General features: G+C 43.8%; 1 protein-coding gene and 1 long non-coding RNA gene across 3 annotated transcripts; both read left to right on the forward strand.

Annotated features, from left to right (window-relative positions):
- Nucleotides 1-1767: 1767 nt before the first annotated feature.
- LOC115196188 (uncharacterized) lies at nt 1768-2636 on the forward strand. Its single transcript, XR_003878808.1, has 3 exons — nt 1768-1803; nt 2214-2374; nt 2543-2636. It is a non-coding gene; the product is annotated as an uncharacterized LOC115196188 (long non-coding RNA).
- A 5593-nt stretch (nt 2637-8229) lies between these two features.
- Nucleotides 8230-20813, forward strand: LOC115196181 (programmed cell death protein 10-B). 2 transcript variants are annotated; one of them, XM_029756812.1, is made up of 10 exons: nt 8233-8321; nt 9183-9288; nt 10413-10619; nt 13870-13923; nt 14093-14210; nt 14395-14521; nt 15725-15803; nt 16432-16514; nt 18509-18590; nt 20732-20813. In XM_029756812.1, the coding sequence occupies exons 3-9, from the start codon at nt 10530-10532 to the stop codon at nt 18588-18590; spliced, it is 633 nt and encodes a 210-aa protein (XP_029612672.1). In that variant the 5' UTR covers nt 8233-8321; nt 9183-9288; nt 10413-10529; the 3' UTR covers nt 20732-20813. The 2 variants fall into 2 exon arrangements, with proteins under 2 accessions (XP_029612671.1, XP_029612672.1); XM_029756811.1 differs by lacking the exon at nt 9183-9288 and having other exon boundaries at nt 8230-8321.
- Nucleotides 20814-21535: the final 722 nt, after the last annotated feature.

Below are 21535 nucleotides of genomic sequence, written 5' to 3' on the forward strand. Positions count from 1 at the left end.
ACTTGTTGGCTGCTTTTCCTTCACTCTGCGGTCCAACTCATCCCAAACCATCTCAATTGGGTTGAGGTTGGGTGATTGTGGAGGCCAGGTCATCTGATGCAGCACTCCATCACTCTCCTTGGTCAAATAGCCTTTACACAGCCTGGAGGTGTGTTTTGGGTCATTGTCCTGTTGAAAAACAAATGATAGTCCCACTAAGCGCAAATCAGATGGGATGGTGTATCGCTGCAGAATGCTGTGGTAGCCATGCTGGTTAAGTGTGCTTTGAATTCTAAATAAATCACAGACAGTGTCACCAGTAATGCACCCCCACACCACCTCATACCTGCTTCATGCTGGGAACCACACATGCGGAGATCATCCGTTCATCTACTCTGCGTCTCACAAAGACATGGCGTTTGGAACCAAAACTCTCCCGTTTGGACTGATCAGACCAAAGGACAGATTTCCACCGGTCTAATGTCCATTGCTCGTGTTTCTTGGCCCAAGAAAGTCTCTTCTTCTTATTGGTGTCCTTTAGTAGTGGTTTCTTTGCAGCAATTGACCCTGAGAGGGCCTAATTCACGCAGTCTCCTCTGAACAGTTGATGTTGAGATGTCTGTTACTTGAACTCTGTGAAGCATTTATTTGGGCTGCAATCTGAGGTGCAGTTAACTCTAATGAACTTATCCTCTGCAGCAGAGGGTCTTTTTTACTTTTTTTGACTGTATTGACTGACCTTGATGTCTTAAAGTAATGATGGACTGTCATTTCTCTTTGCTTATTTGAGCCGTTCTTACCATAATATGGACTTGGTCTTTTACCAAATAGGGCTATCTTCTGTATACCACCCCTAACTTGTCACAACACAACTGATTGACTCAAACTCATTAAGAAGGAAAGAAATTCCACAAATTAACTTTTAACAAGGCACACCTGTTAATTGAAATGCATTCCAGGTGACTACCACGTGAAGCTGGTTGAGATAATGCCAAGTGTGTGCAAAGCTGTCATCAAGGCAAAGGGTGGCTACTTTGAAGAATCTCAAATATAAAATATATTTAGATTTGTTTAACACTTTTGGTGTCACGCCCTGACCTTAGAGAGACTTTTTTCCCCCTTTAGTTTGGTTAGGTCATGTTGTGATGTGGGGTGGGCATTCTAGTTGGTCTATTTCTTTGTGTTGAGCCGAGTATGGTTCCTAATCAGAGGCAGCTGTCTATCATTGTCTCTGATTAGGAATCATACTTAGGCAGCCCTTTTTCCACCTTTAGTTGTGGGATCTTGTTTTTATGTTGTGGTAGCTGTGACATCCGTACCCGACCCTGGACCAGCATGGAGTGCACTGATTGGTGGGAGCGGGTAGTGATGACTGAGTTCCAGCCCTCTGATTGGCTGGAGAAGTTCCGCATGAGCCGGGAAACCTTCATCTTCCTTTGTGGCAAGCTGAAACCCCGCCTGGCTCGCCAGGACACCCACTTCCGCCGGGCGCTTCCACTGGAGAAGCGTGTGGCGGTTGCCCTGTGGCGGCTGGCGTCCAACATTGAGTACCGCACCATCAGTGGGCTGTTTGGCATGGGCAGCTCCACGGTGTGTAAGTGTGTGAGGGACTTGTGTCACGCCATCGTCACACTACTCCGGCCCGTCTACCTATGCTCGCCCAGCGTACAGAAAGTGGAAGACTCTGCACGTCACTTCCTATCTCGCTGGGGCTTCCCTCACTGCGTGGGCGCCGTGGCAACCCTCCACACTGCCATCCTCACGCCGTCCGCTAACGTGGCCAACTACGCCAATCCAGACGGGTGGCTCTCTGTGGTCTCCCAGGTAGGACAGGACCTCTGTTGCAATTAATAGCCCGGGCGTTTATTTGCTTCAATCGCTGAACACAGCCAGCTCTTATTAGAGACAGGCTTCTATTTGAGCCAAGCGTCTATTTTTGCTCAATAAAATGTTGAAAAGACTACCACGCCGTTTATTGTGACCAGTATGACCAATATAAACATTAGAATAACATCCTTCGCAGATCAGACTTGCAAAGACTAGGCTGCCTATCATAAACCCCCGATTTTGCAGTTCAGCACCATGGAGAGCGTGTGCCGATAACAATTCATTTAGACACACATTTGCTGACTGCCTTTCTGTCTGTGAGGTAGTAACATTCATCTGTCTGTCTGTGAGGTAGTAACATTCATCTGTCTGTCTGTGAGGTAGTAACACTCCTGTCTGTCTGTTAGGTGGCTGTGAATGGGCTGGGTCAGTTCTGGGACGTCTGTGCTGGTTTCCCTGGCAGCACTGAGCCGACAGCCATCTTGCAGAACTCAGCACTTTGGGCGTCGGCCTCTGAGGGCGGGCTGTCACCTGACCCACCCCCGAGCTTCATGGGAAAGCCCCTGAGGTATCATTGATATTATTATTATTATTTCCCTTTTTAGATAGTGCTATCATTATTACTTGTATAAGTATGAGCAGCAATAGTAGTCCAGTGCTACAATTATTATTGTTATCCCTCTGGTGACCTGTGTCCTACCAGCTAAATTGACTGAGAGCACATTGTCTTGTCCAGATATGTGTTGTTGGGGGAGCCAGGGTACCCCCTCCAGCCCTGGCTGATGAAGGCCTATTCCAAGAAGAAGAAGGAGGAGGAGGATGAGGAGGAAGAAGGGCTCGCGGAGCCCCGGAGGGCCTTCAACCAGGCAAGTTTCATTTTCAACAACACCAAACAGAATCACTCATGGATTAAACTCAAAGTAGTAACGTCTTTTTTTTAAAATCCCAATTTCAGTGAACATTTCAGACGTTTTACACAGTTGTGAGCTAAATTTACACATTAGACTGTAGTAGACCCAGAGTTTTGCTGCAGTAAATCAATAAAAAAATAAAAATTGTTTATCAACATTTAACCTGGTTACTTTGTCTCCTGCTGTAGCGATTTGTGCGGGCGTGGCGTGGGGCGGCGGTGGCGCTTCTTCGCCTGCGGGCGCTCTGGCAATGCCTGAGCAAGAGGAACGACTGCAGCCTGGACGTGGTGCCCACCATGATCCTGGCCTGCTGCATCCTGCATAACGTGTGTGAGGCCCATGGAGATTTGTTCCGGGGGGAATGGCATGGCGAGGTGACCAAGGGTGAGAACCCCCAGCCTGGTCACACTGCGGCCCGCGCCCCCTCTCCCCCTGGAACTTCAGACCACCTCCAGGGTGAGGAGGTCAGAAAATTGTTCTGTGACTACTTCCAACACCCACAACTACAACAACAGGACTAATGGAATGGACAGTGTTGTGATGGGGAAAGAGCGGAAAAAAAATAGAATTCTCCACAAGATTCTCACGACTGTATACATAGTCCTGGCCAGCATTCCAGGTACTGTTCCTACAATCTTATCAGCCTGTATTCATAAAGCGTCTCAGAATAGTAGGTAGTGCTGATCTAAGATCAGCTTGGCCTTTTAGGTCATAGTGAACAAGATTATATGGACAGGGGGACCTGATCCTAGATCAGCACTCCTATTCTGAGATACTTTCTGTATATGAGCTCTCTCTCTCTTTTTCTCTCTCTCGTGCAACTCCTCTCCTCTGTTCTGTTACTGTTTTTTTGGTTTTGTTCTGTCGTAGGTGGTTTTTGTGTCTAAATAGTTGTGTAGCACAGTGTTCATGTGCATATGGTGTATATAGTCATGCTTTTTATTGATGCACAAAACAAGTTACATTTTCTATTCTGTCTGTCACTACATTTGTATCTACGGTTACACTGACATTGTTCTATGCCCTGATTTAAAAAAAAATGGAACCTTGTTCTAGCTACCTAGTACCTACACTGCACTTTTTGTAGCTGTAAATAAGATCTATGGTCTCCAATCTCCTACTCTCCCTCTACTGGAAGAAATCCTAGGGGAAACACTTCCAGCTAACGGATCTGCCCTCTTAGCAGAGAATGTGGACATTCAAATAGAATGACTGTCACTGAATATAAGCTGAAGGTGAGCAGGCCTACAATGCATTCGGAAAGTATTCAGACCTCTACCTTTGCCACATTTTGTTACATTGCAGCCTTATTTAAAAATATATATATATTAATTATCCTCATCAATCTACACACAATACCCCATAATGACAAAGCGAAGGTTTTTCTGAATGTTTGTACATTTATTATGAATAAAAAACAGAAATACCTTATATACATAAGTATTCAGACCCTTTGCTATGAGACTCAAAATTGAGCTCAGGTGCATCCTGTTTCCATTGATCATCCTTGAGATGTTTCTACAACTTGATTGGAGTCCACCTGTGGTAAATTCAATTGATTGGACATGATTAGGAAAGCACACAGTTGACAGTGCATGTCAGTGCAACAACCAAGCCATGAGGTCGAAGGAATTGTCCGTAGAGCTCCGAGACAGGATTGTGTCGCGGCACAGATCTAGGGAAGGGTACCAAAAAATGTCTGCCGACTTGAAAGTCCCCTAGAACACTGGCCACCATCATTCTTAAATTGAAGAAGTTTGGATCCACCAAGACTCTTCCTAGAGCTGGCCACCCGGCCAAACTGAGCAATCGGGGGAGAAGGGCCTTGGTCAGGGAGGTGACCGAGAACCCAATGGTCACTCTGACAACGCTCCAGAGTTCCTCTCTGGAGATGGGAGAACCTTCCAGAAGGACACCCATCTCTGCAGCATTCCAACAATCAGGCCTTTATGGTAGAGTGGCCATACGAAAGCAACACCTCAGTAAAAGGCACATGACAGCCTGCTTGGAGATTTGCCAAAGGGCACCTAAAGGACTCAGACCATGAGAAACAAGATTCTCTGATCTGATGAAACCAAGATGCAACTTTGGCCTGAATGCCAAGCATCACATCTGAAGGAAACCTGGCCCCATCCCTACGGTGAAGCATGGTGGTGGCAGCATCATGCTTTGGGTTTTTTTCAGCGGCAGGGACTGGGAGACTTGTCAGGATTGAGGGAAAGTTGAACGGAGCAAAGTACAGAGAGATCCTTGATGAAAACCTGCTCCAGAGCACTCAGGACATCAGACTGGGGCGAAGGTTCACCTTCCAACAGGACAGCGACCCTAGGCACACAGTCTCTGAATATCTTTGAGTGGCACAGCCAGAGCCCAGACTTGAACCCGTATTGTGTGTAGATTGATGAGAGGAAAAAATAATTAAATTTTTAATAAGGCTGTAACGTAACAAAATGTGGAAAAAGTCAAGGGGCCTGAATACTTTCCGTATACTGGTGATTTGAATTGATTGTGGTATAGTGCAGTTAAATGTATGTTGTAATGAACATGATTTCCCTTCTGTGCCGAACACCCGTTATACCCCTAGACAAGACCTTTTTACAACATTAGCAGACGCTCTTATCCAGAGTGACATACAGTAGTAATTAGGGTTAAGTGCCTTGCTCAAGGGCAGATCAACATATTTTTCACCTCGTCGGTTCAGGGATTCTAACCAGCAACCTTTCGGTTACTGGTATAACTCTTAACTGCTAGGCTACCTGCCGCCCTAAAGCTTTAAATAAGGTCTATAGTCCCTAATCTATCTCTCTCCCAGGATTGAGTAGAGCATATTTGTCTATTATATTTCTCCAGCATGAATCTGACCTTGACCCAAGGAGGTGTAGAGATCATCAGCTAGACTGCGTGGTGTAGAGATCATCAACTAGACTGCGTGGTGTAGAGATCATCAACTAGACTGCGTGGTGTAGAGATCATCAAATAGACTGCGTGGTGTAGAGATCATCAACTAGACTGCGTGGTGTAGAGATCATCAACTAGACTGCGTGGTGTAGAGATCATCAACTAGATTGCGTGGTGTAGAGATCATCAACTAGACTGCGTGGTGTAGAGATCATCAACTAGACTGCGTGGTGTAGAGATCATCAACTAGACTGCGTGGTGTAGAGATCATCAACTAGACTGCGTGGTGTAGAGATCATCAACTAGACTGCGTGGTGTAGAGATCATCAACTAGACTGCGTGGTGTAGAGATCATCAACTAGACTGCGTGGTGTAGAGATCATCAACTAGACTGCGTGGTGTAGAGATCATCAACTAGATTCAGCCGTGGGCCAATTTCTTCGGCATTAATATGGAGTTGGTACCCCCTTTGCTGCCATAACAGCCTCCACTCTTCTGGGAAGGCTTTCCACTAGATGTTGGAACATTGCTGCGGGGACTTGCTTCCATTCAGCCACAAGAGCATTTGTGAGGTCGGGCACTATTGTTGGGCGATTAGGCCTGGCTCGCAGTCAGCGTTCTAATTTATCCCAAAGGTGTTCGATGGGGTTGAAGTCAGGGCTTTGTGCAGGCCAGTCAAGTTTTTCCACACCGATCTCGACAAACCATTTCTGTATGGACCTCGCTTTGCGCACGGTGATATTGTCATGTTGAAACAGGAAAGGGCTTCCCTCAAACTGTTGCCACAAAGTTGGAAGCACAGAATCGTCTAGAATGTCATTGTATGCTGTAGTGTTAAGATTTCCCTTCACTGGATCAAAGTGCCTAGTCCAAATCATAAAAAACAGCCCTAGAACATTATTCCTCCTCCAGCAAACTTTACAGTTGGCACTATGCATTCGGCAGGTAGCGTTCTTCTGGCATCCGCCGAACCCAGATTCGTCCGTCGGACTGCCAGATGGTGAAACGTGATTCATCACTCCAGATAATGCATTTCCACTGTTCCAGAGTCCAATGGTGGCGAGCTTTACACCACTCCAGCCGACGCGTGGCATTGCGCATGGTGATTTTAGGCTTGTGTGCAGCTGCTCGGCCATGGAAACCCAGTTCATGAAGCTCTCGACGAACAGTTCTTGTGCTGATGTTGCTTCCAGAGGCAGTTTGGAACTCGTAGTGAGTTTTGCAACCGAGGACCAAAGATTTTTACGTGCTACGCGCTTCAGCACTCGGCGGTTCTGTTCTGTGAGCTTGTGTGTTCTACCACTTCACTGCTGAACCGTTGTTGCTCCTAGATGTTTCCACTTCACAATAACAGCACTTACAGTTGACTGGGGCAGCTCTAGCAGGGATGAAATTTGACTTGTTGGAAAGGTGGCTTCCTATGATGGTATCACATTGAAAGCCACTGAGCTCTTCAGTAAGGCCATTCTACTGACAATGTAGTCTGTGGAGATTGCATGGCTGTGTGTTCAATTTTATACACCTGTTAGAAATGGGTGTGGCTGAAATAGTGGAATTCACTAATTTGAAGGGACCCCACATACTTTTTAATATATAGTGTAGATTCTACAGACCCTACTGAGTACTCCCCACCCCACTTTTACATCGGCATAATGAATAGTTTTGCCTGTAAGTTGTTTGACCACATAAAAGTCCAGTAACACTTTCTATGCACTAGCTTTTTGTAAAGACTCATCTGTTTTGTATTCTAAGGACTGTGGTGAGTAGGCTGGACACTGGTTTTATTGACACGCAATTGATCGTTTTGCCCATACTACAGTAGCACTATATTTGTATAGTGCTACTGTGCTATATAGTGTCCAGGCACCCCATTTTAAGCTATTTGACCACAGTAAAAGGCCAGCAACACTCCATATAATTCCATGGCCCATGAAATTGCACCATATATTCATTCTACAGATCATTCCCTATAACACTTTTACTGCTGCACCTAGAATAGTTTTTGCTCTGTAAGCCATATACAGTGGAATGGGTGTGTGTAACCTTTATTTAACTATGCAAGTCAGCTAAGAACAAATTGTTATTTACAATGACAGCCTACGCCGGCCAGACCCAGACGACGCTGGGCCAATTGTGCACCACCCTATGGGACTCCCAATCACGGTTGGTTGTGATACAGCCTGGATTTGAACCAGGGTGTTTGTAATGACACCTTTAGCACTGAGATGCAGTGCATTAGACCGCTGCGCCACTCGGGAGCACAAAATAAAAGTAAAAGGCCAGCAATACTCCGTATAATTCAGTGCCCCATGAAATGACACCATTTATTCATTCTACAGACCCTACTGAGTATATTCCCTAGAATACTTTTACTGCGGCACCTTGAATAGTTTTTGCTCTAGAGCTATTGTGTATAGCTTGCTCAGCTCATTGCGGGTATTTATTCGACTTTGGAACATTTAATGCAAATGCCACTTAAATATGAACAAATGTGAATCATTGTTCATGTTTAGACAATTATTTTTAATGTATCGTGAATAATAGAGGTTATTGACACTTTTCTACCATTATGTGGGGGACTTTATTTAGAGCGTTTCCAAAATTCCGTGACCCGGAAGTATTTAATTTTTGTGTTGCTGAAGGAGACGTTGACGATAACAGCGCAGCTAATCAGACATTCTGGTTATTAGAACGGCGAAAATAAAGGTAACTATATGTGGTTAGTTAAGATAACCACCATTTAACCGTTAGACGCATCTCTACTGAATGACAGTGCATAGGCCACACATTTGCGAGTTGCTCAAGCGTCACTAACGTGTTAGCTACAGTAGCATGATACTGATAGGTAATGTAGCTAGTTAACGTTAGCTATATGGCTAGGTGATTTTCACAGTTAAAGGTCCGCCTAAATTGACATAATCTGCCAACTAGCTAGCTAGCTAGATAGTTACCAAACTTTGGTAACTAAATTTAGCAAGCATGTGTGACAGCTAAGTTAGCTAGCTTCTTAGGAACCGAACATGTTTACATGGTAACGTTCTTGTGTACGGTAGCTAATCATTTTTTATTTATTTTATTTTATTTCACCTTTATTTAACCAGGTAGGCAAGTTGAGAACAAGTTCTCATTTACAATTGCGACCTGGCCAAGATAAAGCAAAGCAGTTCGACAACATACAACAACACAGAGTTACACATGGAGTAAACAACATACAGTCAATAATACAGTAGAAAAAAATAAGACTATATACAATGTGAGCAAATGATGTGAGATAAGGGAGGTAAAGGCAAAAAAATGCCATGGTGGCAAAGTAAATAAAGTATAGCAAGAAAACCACTGGAATGGTAGATTTGTAGTTTGAAGAAAGTTCAAAGTTCAAATTTAAATAATATGGTGCAAAGGAGCAAAATAAATAAAATAAATAAATACAGTAGGGGAAGAGGTAGTAGTTTGGGCTAAATTATAGATGGGCTATGTACAGGTGCAGTGATCTGTGAGCTGCTCTGACAGCTGGTGCTTAAAGCTAGTGAGGGAGATAAGTGTTTCCAGTTTCAGAGATTTTTGTAGTTCGTTCCAGTCATTGGCAGCAGAGAACTGGAAGGAGAGACGACCAAAGGAGGAGTTGGCTTTAGGGGTGACCAGAGAGATATACCTGCTGGAGCGCGTGCTACAGGTGGGTGCTGCTATGGTGACCAGTGAGCGGAGATAAGGGGGGACTTTACCTAGCAGGGTCTTGTAGATGACCTGGAGCCAATGGGTTTGGCGACGATTATGAAGTGAAGGCCAGCCAACGAGAGCATAGAGGTCGCAGTGGTGGGTTGTATATGGGGCTTTGGTGACAAAACGGATGGCACTGTGATAGACTGCATCCAGCTTGTTGAGTAGGGTATTGGAGGCTAATTTGTAAATGACATCGCCGAAGTCGAGGATTGGTAGGATGGTCAGTTTTACAAGGGTATGTTTGGCAGCATGAGTGAAGGATGCTTTGTTGCGAAATAGGAAGCCAATTCTAGATTTCACTTTGGATTGTAGATGATTGATGTGAGTCTGGAAGGAGAGTTTACAGTCTAACCAGACACCTAGGTATTTGTAGTTGTCCACAAATTCTAAGTTTGAACTGTCCAGAGAAGTTATGCTGGATGGGCGGGCAGGTGCAGGCAGCGATCGGTTGAAGAGCATGCATTTAGTTTTACTTGTGTTTAGGAGCAGTTGGAGACCACGGAAGGAGAGTTGAATGGCATTGAAGCTCGTCTGGAGGGTTGTTAACACAGTGTCCAAAGAAGGGCCAGAAGTATACAGAATGGTGTCGTCTGCGTAGAGGTGGATCAGAGATTCACCAGCAGCAAGAGCGACATAATTTATGTATACAGAGAAAAGAGTTGGCCCAAGAATTGAACCCTGTGGTACCCCCATAGAGACTGCCATGTCACCGTAGAAGAGGAAGTTAAAACCGCCTTAGGTCTGTCTACCTGACAACATAGACAAAGCTCTCTCAATTCAATTCAAAGGGCTTTATTGTCATGGGAAACACATGTTTACATCCATTTCAGTTGCTTTGGCAAACGTGAAATAAACAATCAAATGAACAGTAAACATTGCTCACAAAAGTTTCGAAGGAATAGAGACATTTAAAACGTCATATAGCTATGTATAGTGTTAAAATTATGTGCAAATAGTTAAAGTACAAAAGGGAAAATAAATAAACATAAATATGTGTTGTATTTACAATTGTGTGTGTTCTTCAATGGTTGCCCTTGTGGCAACAGGTCACAAATCTCTCTCTCTGTCTCTCTCTAGGCTCTTGTCACTCTGGGGACTCTTGGAACTTCTCTCTCTGTGTGTGTGTGTGAGAGTGTGTGAAAGAGAGGAAAAAGTGAGTGTGTGTTGCTGCCTATCTCTGCACCTCCTTGGAGGATGACCATGGAAGAGATGAGGATTGAAACCGAGACAAACTCCATGGTCTCCATGACGCTATACGCTGTCATGTACCCAGTTTTTAACGAGGTACTGTGTGTGAGTGTTTTGTCTAATGTAGATTCAGGTACATTTTCCAGTGGCACACCGGGCCAGTGCGAACAGAAAGCTATTGGTCCAAATTAAAAATATACTGGCCAGGGCCAAGATCTCAAAGGATAGTGGATGATGCGTGCATCATTTAAATATCAGGGGATTTTATCTTTAATTTGTGAGCTGAGCAAGCTAGCGCATAGCCTATAACCTACTCTCCATACACAAATAATAACATTTTAACTTGACAATATAATATTTACATTGCGCAAGTTTTATTTTTCATCTCAAAACAATCAATCTCAAAAAGGGTATTCTTGTTAGTGATTTTGAACAGTCAGTTCTAGGGCCCTTTAAAATCTGTTCTTTCTTACACTGAATTCCGTTTTCCAGGTTTTGTTTTTCCGGGTTTCTGAGTTTTCCTATAGTGTTTTTAGGTTTTCACTCTCTAAATCACACTTTTTCTTATAGTAAAATAAAAAATTTGGGATGTTCTAAGTCCACAACAGTTCTTATGCCGTTTTCACGTGCTATTCGGAAAACCTTTCACAACAGAAACCGTTTACTCCAAATGTTGTTGATTTCCATTATGTTCTTAAACAGAAGTTGTAGTTCAGTCGTGTCTCTTTATAAAATAAAATAAAAACGAGTGGCTGGAAGAAGTTGGAATATGGAACCCTGTGGACTTCACTCCACTTTAGAGCTTGGAAGAATTTCAAATGTATAGGTTAAGCACAAGTTGCACATCTAACGTAGCAGGCTTGTGCCAAACACTTCGCAAACTATTCAGATTGGAATGGCAATGCGTGGAAACCATACAATTAAAATGAACTACAAATCAAATTGTATTTGTCAGATGCTTGGTAAACAACAGGTGTAGACTAAAAGCAGTGGTGGAAAAAGTACTCAAATGTCATACTTCAGTAAAAGTAAAGATACCTTAATAGAAAATGACTCAAGTGAAAGTCATCAATAATACTACTTGAGTTAGTCTAAAAGTATTTGGTTTTAAATATACTTATGTATTAAAAGTAAACAGAATTGCTAAAATATACTTATGTATCAAAAGTAAAAGTATAAATATTTTCAAATTCCTTATTATGCAAACCAGTCGGCACGTTTTCTTGTTTTTTAAAAAAAATGTACGGATAGCCAGGGGCACACTCCAAGACTTAGATATTAATTTACAAATTAAGCATTTGTGTTTAGTGAGTCCGCCAGATCAGAGGCACCAAGGATGTTTTCTTGATAAGTGGATGAATTGGACCATTTTCCTATCAAAATGTAACGAGTACTTTTGGGTGTCAGGGAAAATGTAAGGAGTAAAAGGTACATCATTTTCTTTAGGAATATAGTGAAGTAAAAGTTGTCCAAAATTTAAATAGTAACGTACAGATACCCCAAAAAACTACTTAAGTAGTGCTTTAAAGTGTTTTTACTTAAGTACTTTACACCACTGACTAAAAGTGAAATTCTTACTTACAGGTTCTTTCTTTTCCAACAATGCAGAGTTAAAGATGCACTATGCAGAAATCGCTCCGCTATTTCCTGGTTGCTAAAATTCGAATAGTTCACCTAATTTCAGTTTGTGACAAAACAAGCAAGTATAGGGTAGAGAATCATTGTCAAATCAAAATAATATTTTATTTGTCACATGCGCCAAATACAAGAGGTGTAGACCTTACAGTGAAATGCTTACTTACGAGCCCTTACCCAAATATTCTTTAAGAAGTTTCAAAGAAATAACTAAAAATAAGTGTTAAGTGAAAAATAGAAAATAAAGTAGCAAATAATTAAACAGCAGCAGTAAAATAACAAGCGAGGCTATATACAGGGGGTACCGGTGCAGAGTCAATGTGTGGGGGCACCGGTTAGTCGAGGTAATATGTACATGTAGGTAGAGTTAACGTGACTATGCATAGATTATAAACAGAGAGTAGCAGCAATGTAAAAGAGGTGTCTGGGTAGCCCTTTGATTAGCAGTTCAGGAGTCTTATGGCTTGGGGGTAGAAGCTGTTAAGAAGCCTTTTGGACCTAGACTTGGTACTCCGCTACTGCTTGCCGTGTGATAGCAGAGAGAACAGTCTATGACTAGGGTGGCTGGAGTCTTTGACAATTTTTAGGGCCTTCCTCTGACACCGCCTGGTATAGAGGTTCTGGATGGCAGGAAGCTTGTCCCCAGTGATGTACTGGGCCGTACTCACCACCCTGTGTAGGTCAGGTGCCTTGCAGTTGCCGTACCAAGTGGTGTTGCAGCCTGTCAAGATGCTCTCAATGGTGCAGGCCAAATCTTTTCACCCTCCTGAGGGCAGGCGCTGTCATGCCCTTTTCACAACTGTGTGGGTGTGTGTGGACCGTGATAATTCCTTAGTGATGTGGACACTGAGCAACTTGAAGCTCTCGACCTGCTCAACTACAGCGCCATCTGTGGATGGGGGCATACTCGCCCCTCCGTTTCCTGTAGTCCACGGTCAGCTCCTTTGTCTTGCTGATGTTGAGGGAGAGGTTGTTGTTCTGGCACCACGCTGTCAGGTCTCTTTGCCTCCTCCCTATATGCTGCGTCACCGTCGTCGGTGATCAGTCGTACAACCGCTGTGTTGTCAGCAAACTTGATAATGGTGTTGGAGTCATGCACGGCCACGCAGTCGTGGGTGAACAGGGAGTACAGGTGAGGGGCCCCCGTGTTGATGATCAGCGTGCCGGATGTGTTGTTGCTACCACTTGGGGGTGGCCCTTCAGGAATTCCAGGATCCAATTCCGGAGGTAGGTGTATAGTCCCAGGGTCTTGAGCTTGGAAGCGACTGTGGTGTTGGTACATGGGACTATGGTACAACTTCCGTTTAAGAACCCAGCAGCTTTTACATTGAACAGCGTTTGGAATAAACGGTGTCTGTAGCAAAATGTTTTGCAACAGACAAAACGTTTTCCAAAAGAATCAGGACAGTTGAGAGCTGCGCGCTCTTGCTGCCCGACAGATGATTCCGCTCAAACGAGGCTATGTGTGCGGCCCGTGTGAGATAAATAATCTACATAACGAACTAGCAGCTTCAGGAATTCCTGTTTTTTCATCAATTATATAGCCTTGATTGAAAATAACAATACTACAATTTTTTTCACTGGTGTGGATGATTGACTGGGCTGGAGGGCTTCCAAAACCTCCCCGGACCAGCAGGCAGCCCTGTATGTGGAACCCTGGATGAGTGTGTGTTCTTGTCAGCCCCTAACAATGTGTGTGTTGGTTTGGCAGCTGGAGAGGATCAACTTGTCAGCTGCCCAGACTCTGAGAGCAGCTTTTATCAAGGTAAGACACACCAACACAGGACCCCTTACCTCATAAACGTATGACCTTTGCCCTTATGTAACCCTTGGGCTCTGGTTGCATGTCAGTAGTCTAAATCAAGGATGGGCAGCTTGAATAATCAGCAGATGTAACTGTGTGTTTTTGTATGTGCGTGTGTTTGTGTTGCTAGGCGGAGAGGGAGAACCCAGGCCTAACTCAGGACATCATAATGAAAATTCTGGAGAAGAAAAATGTTCAGATAAACTACACAGAGTCTCTGCTGCGCATGGCTGCAGATGACGTGGAAGGTGTGTGTGTGTAGAAAAGTACCAGCACTAAGCATCTGCTTACAAGGGCTTCAGTATGTTTATAGTTGTTTATTAAAATATACTCCTATGTCTTATTCCCTGTGTGTGTGTTTTGAATATTTGTGTGTGTGTGTGTGTGTGTGTGTGTGTGTGTGTGTGTGTGTGTGTGTGTGTGTGTATATAGAGTTCTTAGTGGACAGGCCAGAGCAGGAGTTCCAGGACCTAAATGAGAAATCCAGAGCTCTGAAACACATCCTCAGTAAGATACCTGACGAGATCAACGACAGGGTACGCTTCCTTCAGACAATTAAGTGAGTACACGCACACAGTATACACTTCGGATGTAACGGTACAGTGGGCCCACGGTGCGGTATGTATCACGCTTTGTGGGTAACGGTACGGTTTCGGTATCTTTATTTTTCCAGAAAAAAATAGATTAAAAAATGAACTCTTTATTTTGGCTATAGACAAATAAAACTTTCTGTTCAGAAAAATGGCAACATGTCTGACTAGGCCTGGTCTCTGTCTCTACTTGAAATCAAGGGGAGAAAAACATTAAAATTTAAAGTGCTTCTTAGCTTTGACAACCTGTAGGTGCTTTGCCTTCTCGATTTTAAATAAACAGGGTACATACTTGCGTAGGCAATAAAATCTTTGGCTATGAATACTCCCACTGCTTTCGTTATTCCTTTATGTTTTTCTGAATTTGTCGCAAATTGTTGTTCGAAGGCAGCCGCGAGAGATTGTGTTTTTCGCTAACCTTTGGACTCTCCTTGCTCCAGCTCCACCTGCATGGGATACGGCCGGGTGATGGCCACGTAAATGACACATCATGTTAGAAGTGTTTCCACTCGAGTAGCTGACAATGGCAAAACAATGCTTGCAGACTCTACTTTGTTTACGGTCTTCTTACCCTCGTCATCGTATTGAACGCTGAATCCAAAATGTTCCCACACAGCTGATTTGAAAGACGGCGGTGCCTATTCAAATTTGCTTCTCTCTGTCTCTAGCACTCGCCATTGTCACATTGGATCTGAGAGAATATTTCTTTTTTTAGTTTCCCCTCTCTTCATGGGGCCCCTTTAGGGAGGTTTCCTACTGAGATGTCATTGCAAATTGTCCATTGGTTGTTTTAAGGGGAAGGGTTTGCGGTCACTGCGGTTGCCACATTTTGAGACATTGCTGTGGCGCAAAGTTTGCCAGCCCTCAGGAGCCCCCTAACGGCCTGGAGCCCCAAGCAGTTGTCTGCCTTGCCTGTTCACAAGCTGTGTGTCTAATTCTGTGGATCTGAATGTACAACGTGCGTGTAGTCTGCAGCGCAATAAGCATGTTTTGGAAAATGACAGGCATATCATAATTCTCCAGTTCCATTGTGCGTATTGAACCGTAGGGGGCGTACCGAACGGTTCGACAACATACTGTGTACCGTTGCATCCCTAGTATACACACACACCTTCATTAGCATGTCCTTGACATCCTACTTCTTGATTGGTGTTGGTTGTTCTTTTCCATAGAGACATCGCCAGCGCTATAAAGGAGCTCCTGGATACAGTCAATAACGTCTTTAAGAAATACCACTACCAGAACCGTAGGGTAAGACACACAGATATGTGGAATATACACTGAGTGGACAAAACAGCTCTTTCCATGACATACTATATATCACCTGGTCAGTCTGTCACAGAAGCTATGATCCCTTATTGATGTCACTTGTTAAATGGACTTCAATCAGTGTAGATGAATGGGAGGAGACGGGTTAAAGAAGGATTGTGTATGTGCGCCATTCAGAGGGTGAATGGGTAAGAAACATTTTTGAAGTGCCTTTAACCAGGGTCTGGTAGTAGGTGCCAGGCACACAAGTTTGAGGGTGTCAAGAACGGCTTGTTTTTCACGCTCAATAGTTTCCTGTGTGTATCAAGAATGGTCCACCACCCAAAGGACATCCAGTCAACTTGACACAACTGTGGGAAGCATTGGAGTCAACATGGGCCATCATCCCTGTGGAACGCTTTCGACATCCTAGTAGAGTCCATGTCCTGACGAATTGAGGCTGTTCTGAGGGCAAAAGGGGTTGCAACTCAATATTAGGAAGGTGTTCCTAATGTTTTGTACACTCAGTGTGTTTCTTCCTTATCTTTAATGTGATCAATGGCTGCAAGGAGAGCTGATATCATTGTGAAGGCGATGTTCACATCTGTCTGTCTCTTCTCTGTGTGTCCAGGCTCTTGAGCATCAGAAAAAGGAGTTTGTCAAATACTCCAAAAGCTTCAGCGACACTCTCAAAACATACTTCAAAGATGGAAAGTGAGTTGTGTGGAGTAGATTCATAAGGAAGCTGAATAGATAGATATATGTTCATCGAAAGCAGTGAATTGTGATTGGGGGATTTTTTTCCCCTTCACAAAACAGCACTTACTAAACCCACAGCAAAAATACACTGAACAAAAATATAAACGCAACATATAAAGTGTTGGTCCCGTGTTTCATGAGCTAAAATAAAAGATCCCAGAAATGTTTCATAGGCACAAAAAGCTTATTTCTTTCAAATGTTGTGCACAAATGTGTTTACATCCCTGTTAGTGAGCATTTCTTCTTTGCCAAGATAATCCATCCACCTAACAGGTATGGCATATCAAGAAGCTGATTAAACACCATGACCATTACACAGGTGCACCTTGTGCTGGGGACAATAAAAGGCCACTCTAAAATGTGCAGTTTTGTCACACAACACCACAGTCATGTTTTGAGGGAGAGTGCAATTGGCATGCTGACTGCAGAAATTCCCCCCAACCGCAGACTACATGAAACCACGCCAGCCCAGGGAATTTGGCAGTTCGTCCAACCGCAGACTACATGAAACCACGCCAGCCCAGGACCTCCACATCCAGCTTCTTCACCTGAGGGTACGTCTGAGACCAGCCACCTGGACAGCTGGTGAAACGGTGGGTTTGCAAAACCGAAGAATTTCTGCACAAACTGAAACCGTCTCGGGGAAGCTCATCTGCATGCTCGGCGTCCTCCACCAGGGCCTTGATCTGACTGCAGTTTGGCGTCGTAACAGACTTCAGTGGGCAAATGCTCACCTTCGATGGTCACTGGCACGCTGGAGAAGTGTGCTCTTCCCGGATGAATCCCCGTTTCAACTGTACCGGGCAGATGGCAGAGAGCCCCATGGAGGCATTGTGTGGGCGAGCGGTTTGCTGACGTCAACGTTGTGAACAGAGTGCCCCATGGTGACGGTGGGGTTATGATATGGGCAGGCATTAGCTACGGACAATGAACACAATTGCATTTTATCGATGGCAATTTGAATGCACAGAGATACCGTGGCGAGATCCTGGCCCATTGTCTTGCCATTCATCCATCACCACGTTTCAGCATGATAATGCACGGCCCCATGTTACAAGGATCTGTACACAATTCCTGGCAACTGAAAATGTCCCAGTTCTTCCGTGGCCTGCATACTCACGAGACATGTCACCCGTTGAGCCTGTTTGTGATGCTCAGGAACGACTTGTACGACATCATGTTCGAGTTCTCTTCAAATCCAGCAACTTTCCACAGCCGTTAAAAAGGAGTTGGACAACATTCCACTGGCCACAATCAACTGCCTGATCAACTCAATCCCCAGTTCAAAACTATTTTCCCCAGTCGCATCTAGTTTTGTTTCAGAGTTCCCTGTTGTCTTGAACGCACCGAAGTCAGAAGTCTGAGATTTCTGAGTTCCCAGTTGTTTTGAACACGGCATTAGTCTCAGCGGAGAGAGGGAGAGAGCAGCAGAGTGGTAGTACAGAGTACGTTTTATGTTTTGTAATAGTGTTGAATAAAAACTTTAACATGAACTCACGCATTAAAAACAGCAGCTCTTTGCTGTATTCTTTGACAGTCTCTCTCTACTCATGGTTTTTAAAAGTTATGAAATCTCATGTAGCTAGTATCAATCTTTGCTGGAAGCTGTAGGCACACTCGATTTAGCCACAGATCTGCCGGTGTGCAGGGCTTCAGAATCAAGCGCACCACCAACCGGTTGGTGACCACTGCCTTATATGAACTAGAACTCAGTAAAATCTTTGAAATTGTTGCATGTTGCGTTTATATTTTGTTCAGTGTACATTCATTCTAATAATATTAGTAGTGGGAATGTTCTTACTCTTTATTTTATGATGACCATGAGAAATCAATTATTTAAGCAGGTTTGAAATGTCAGGGCTATTTTGAAACAACTGTTTTGCTGACATTGTGTTTGTTTTATTTGCAGCCGTTAAATAACAATATAAATGAACCATCCTTGTTTCCAGGGCGATCAACGTGTTCATCAGTGCGAACAGACTGATTCACCAAACCAACCTCATTCTGCAGACCTTCAAGACCGTCATATAGGTACAATAGGGGTGTGTGTGTGTGTGTGTGTGAGAGACAGAGATAGTTAGAGAGTTTTAGTTGGATATAACCTTGCATGAACATTGCCATTGAGGGCGTCCATCGTTTTAAAGTAGTTGCATTAAGCAGCTGGTATATGCATAAACTCAGCAAAAAAAGAAACATCCTCTCACTGTCAACTCTGTTTATTTTCAGCAAACTTAACATGTGTAAATATTTGTATGAACATAACAAGATTCAACAAGTAAGACACAAACTGAACAAGTTCCACAGACGTGATTAACAGAAATGGAATAATGAGTCCCTGAACAAAGGGGGGGGGGTCAAAATCAAAAGTAACAGTCAGTATCTGGTGTGGCCACCAGCTGCATTAAGTACTGCAGTGCATCTCCTTCTCATGGATTGCACCAGATTTACCAGTTCTTGCTGTGAGATGTTACCCCACTCTTCCACCAAGGCACATGCAAGTTCCCAGACATTTCTGGGGGGAATGGCCCTAGCCCTCACCCTCCGATCCAACAGGTCCCAGACGTGCTCAATGGGATGGAGATCCGGGCTCTTCGCTGGCCATGGCAGAACACTGACATTCCTGTCTTGCAGGAAATCACGCACAGAACGAGCAGTATGGCTGGTGGCATTGTCATGCTGGAGGGTCATGTCAGGATGAGCCTGCAGGAAGGGTACCACATGAGGGAGGAGGATGTCTTCCCTGTAACGCACAGCGTTGAGATTGCCTGCAATGACAACCAGCTCAGTCCGATGATGCTGTGACACACCGTCCCAGACCATGACGGACCCTCCACCTCCAAATCAATCCCGCTCCAGAGTACAGACCTCGGTGTAACGCTCATTCCTTCGACGATAAACGCGAATCCGACCATCACCCGTGGTGAGACAAAACCGTGACTCGTCAGTGAAGAGCACTTTTTGCCAGTCCTGTCTGGTCCAGCGACGGTGGGTTTGTGCCCATAGGCGACGTTGTTGCTGGTGATGTCTGGTGAATACCTGCCTTACAACAGGCCTACAAGCCCTTAGTCCAGCCTCTCTCAGCTTATTGCAGACAGTCTGAGCACTGATGGAGGTATTGTGCGTTCCTGGTGTAACTCGGGCAGTTGTTGTTGCCATCCTGTACCTGTCCCGCATATGTGATGTTCGGAAGTACCAATCCTGTGCAGGTGTTGTTACACGTGGTCTGCCACTGCGAGGATGACCAGCTGTCTGTCCTGTCTCCCTATAGCGCTGTCTTAGGCGTCTCACAGTACGGACATTGCAATTTATTGCCCTGGCCACATCTGCAGTCCTCATGCCTCTTTACAGCATGCCTAAGGCACGTTCACGCAGATGAGCAGGGACCCTGGGCATCTTTCTTTTGGTGTTTTTCAGAGTCAGTAGAAAGGCCTTTTTAGTGTCCTAAGTTTTCCATACTGTGACCTTAATTGCCTACCGTCTGTAAGCTGTTAGTGTCTTAACGACCGTTTCACAGGTGCGTGTTCATTAATTGTTTATGGTTCATTGAACAAGCATGGGAAACAGTGTTTAAACCCTTTACAATGATCTGTGGTTATTTGGATTTTTACGAATGATCTTTGAAAGACAGGGTCCTGAAAAAGGGACGTTTCTTTTTTTGCTGAGTTTATATGTCAGAGCGGCATTGGACTAAGATAGTGGCATAGTATAGAGTACAGTATATACATATGAGATGGTTGATGCAATATTTACAAACAATTAAAGTGACTAAGATACCATAGAACAGTATAGAGTACAGTTCCAACATATGAGATGAGTAATGCAAGATACCTTATTAAAGTGGCTCGTGTTTCATTTCCTTGAAGTGGCCAGTGATCTATGTCCTATAGGCAGCGGCCTCTGATGTGCTGGAGATGGATTTTTAACCGTCAGTTGTGTCGTATAGAATAAAATATAGTATATACATATGAAATGGTTGATGCAATATGTAAACACAATTTAAAAGTGACTAAGATACCGTAGAATAGTATGAATTGCGGTGAATACATATGAGATGAGTAAATAATAGATACGGAACATGATTAAAGTGGCTAGTGATCCATTTCTAAAAGTGGCCAGTGATTTCTAATCTATGTCTCCTGTGTTTGTGTGTCTTTGTCTGAACGTGTGTGTAGGGTTGCCTTGGAGAGGCCGTCCAATCTTCCAATGAAGCAACATTAAAAATGGCATGTGATCGGAGAGCACCTTTTACCAGATTTAAATGTAAAATAGAGGCTTGATTTTATCGGGCAGTTTTAATTTATACCCTTGAAGTGCGTTCAACAAGGCTGATGTTAGCGGTGAAATACGTCAGCTTTTAAACTGTTAGCTAACGTTAGTGAATGTTTAATGGCGAAAATCTAGCATATGTGATAACTAAAAAAGCTATCCCTAGCTACTGTTTAATTGTTTGAATCAGCATTTAACGTTTTGGGACAGTCTTGTTGATCGGGCTGTGACGATACCAGTATGACAATATTTTTTCCATGGCAAAAATGAAACCATGAGGCAGGCTCAACTCTTTGGTCCTATGAATACTTGCTGTATGTAAAATATTCTGTGCTATATCTTAGAATATAAATGTGACAACAAAATGATATTTGTTTCCAACATTAGGGCTGTTTTCCTAAAGATGTTAAATCCGCTTTGTGTTTTGTTTGTTGCCACGGTATTAATGAGTATCGTGATACTGGTATCTTCCTGGCCCTACTTGTTGAACACACACCTGGTTTTGTTAGAAGTAGAGGAGACGAGGCGTTTATCAGACTAATTGCCATTTTTGATAATATATATTCATGTGCTTACTTTACATTAGGCTCAAGGTAGAAGTTGCCCCTAACCAAATATCTAGGATCAGATGACCTTTCCCCAATCCTAACTTTAACTGTAACTGGGATGAAGAATACAGTTAGCTCCAAAAGTATTTCATTTTTTGTTGT

The sequence above is a fragment of the Salmo trutta genome, chromosome 6 (assembly GCF_901001165.1).
Source record: "Salmo trutta chromosome 6, fSalTru1.1, whole genome shotgun sequence".
NCBI lineage: Eukaryota > Metazoa > Chordata > Actinopteri > Salmoniformes > Salmonidae > Salmo > Salmo trutta.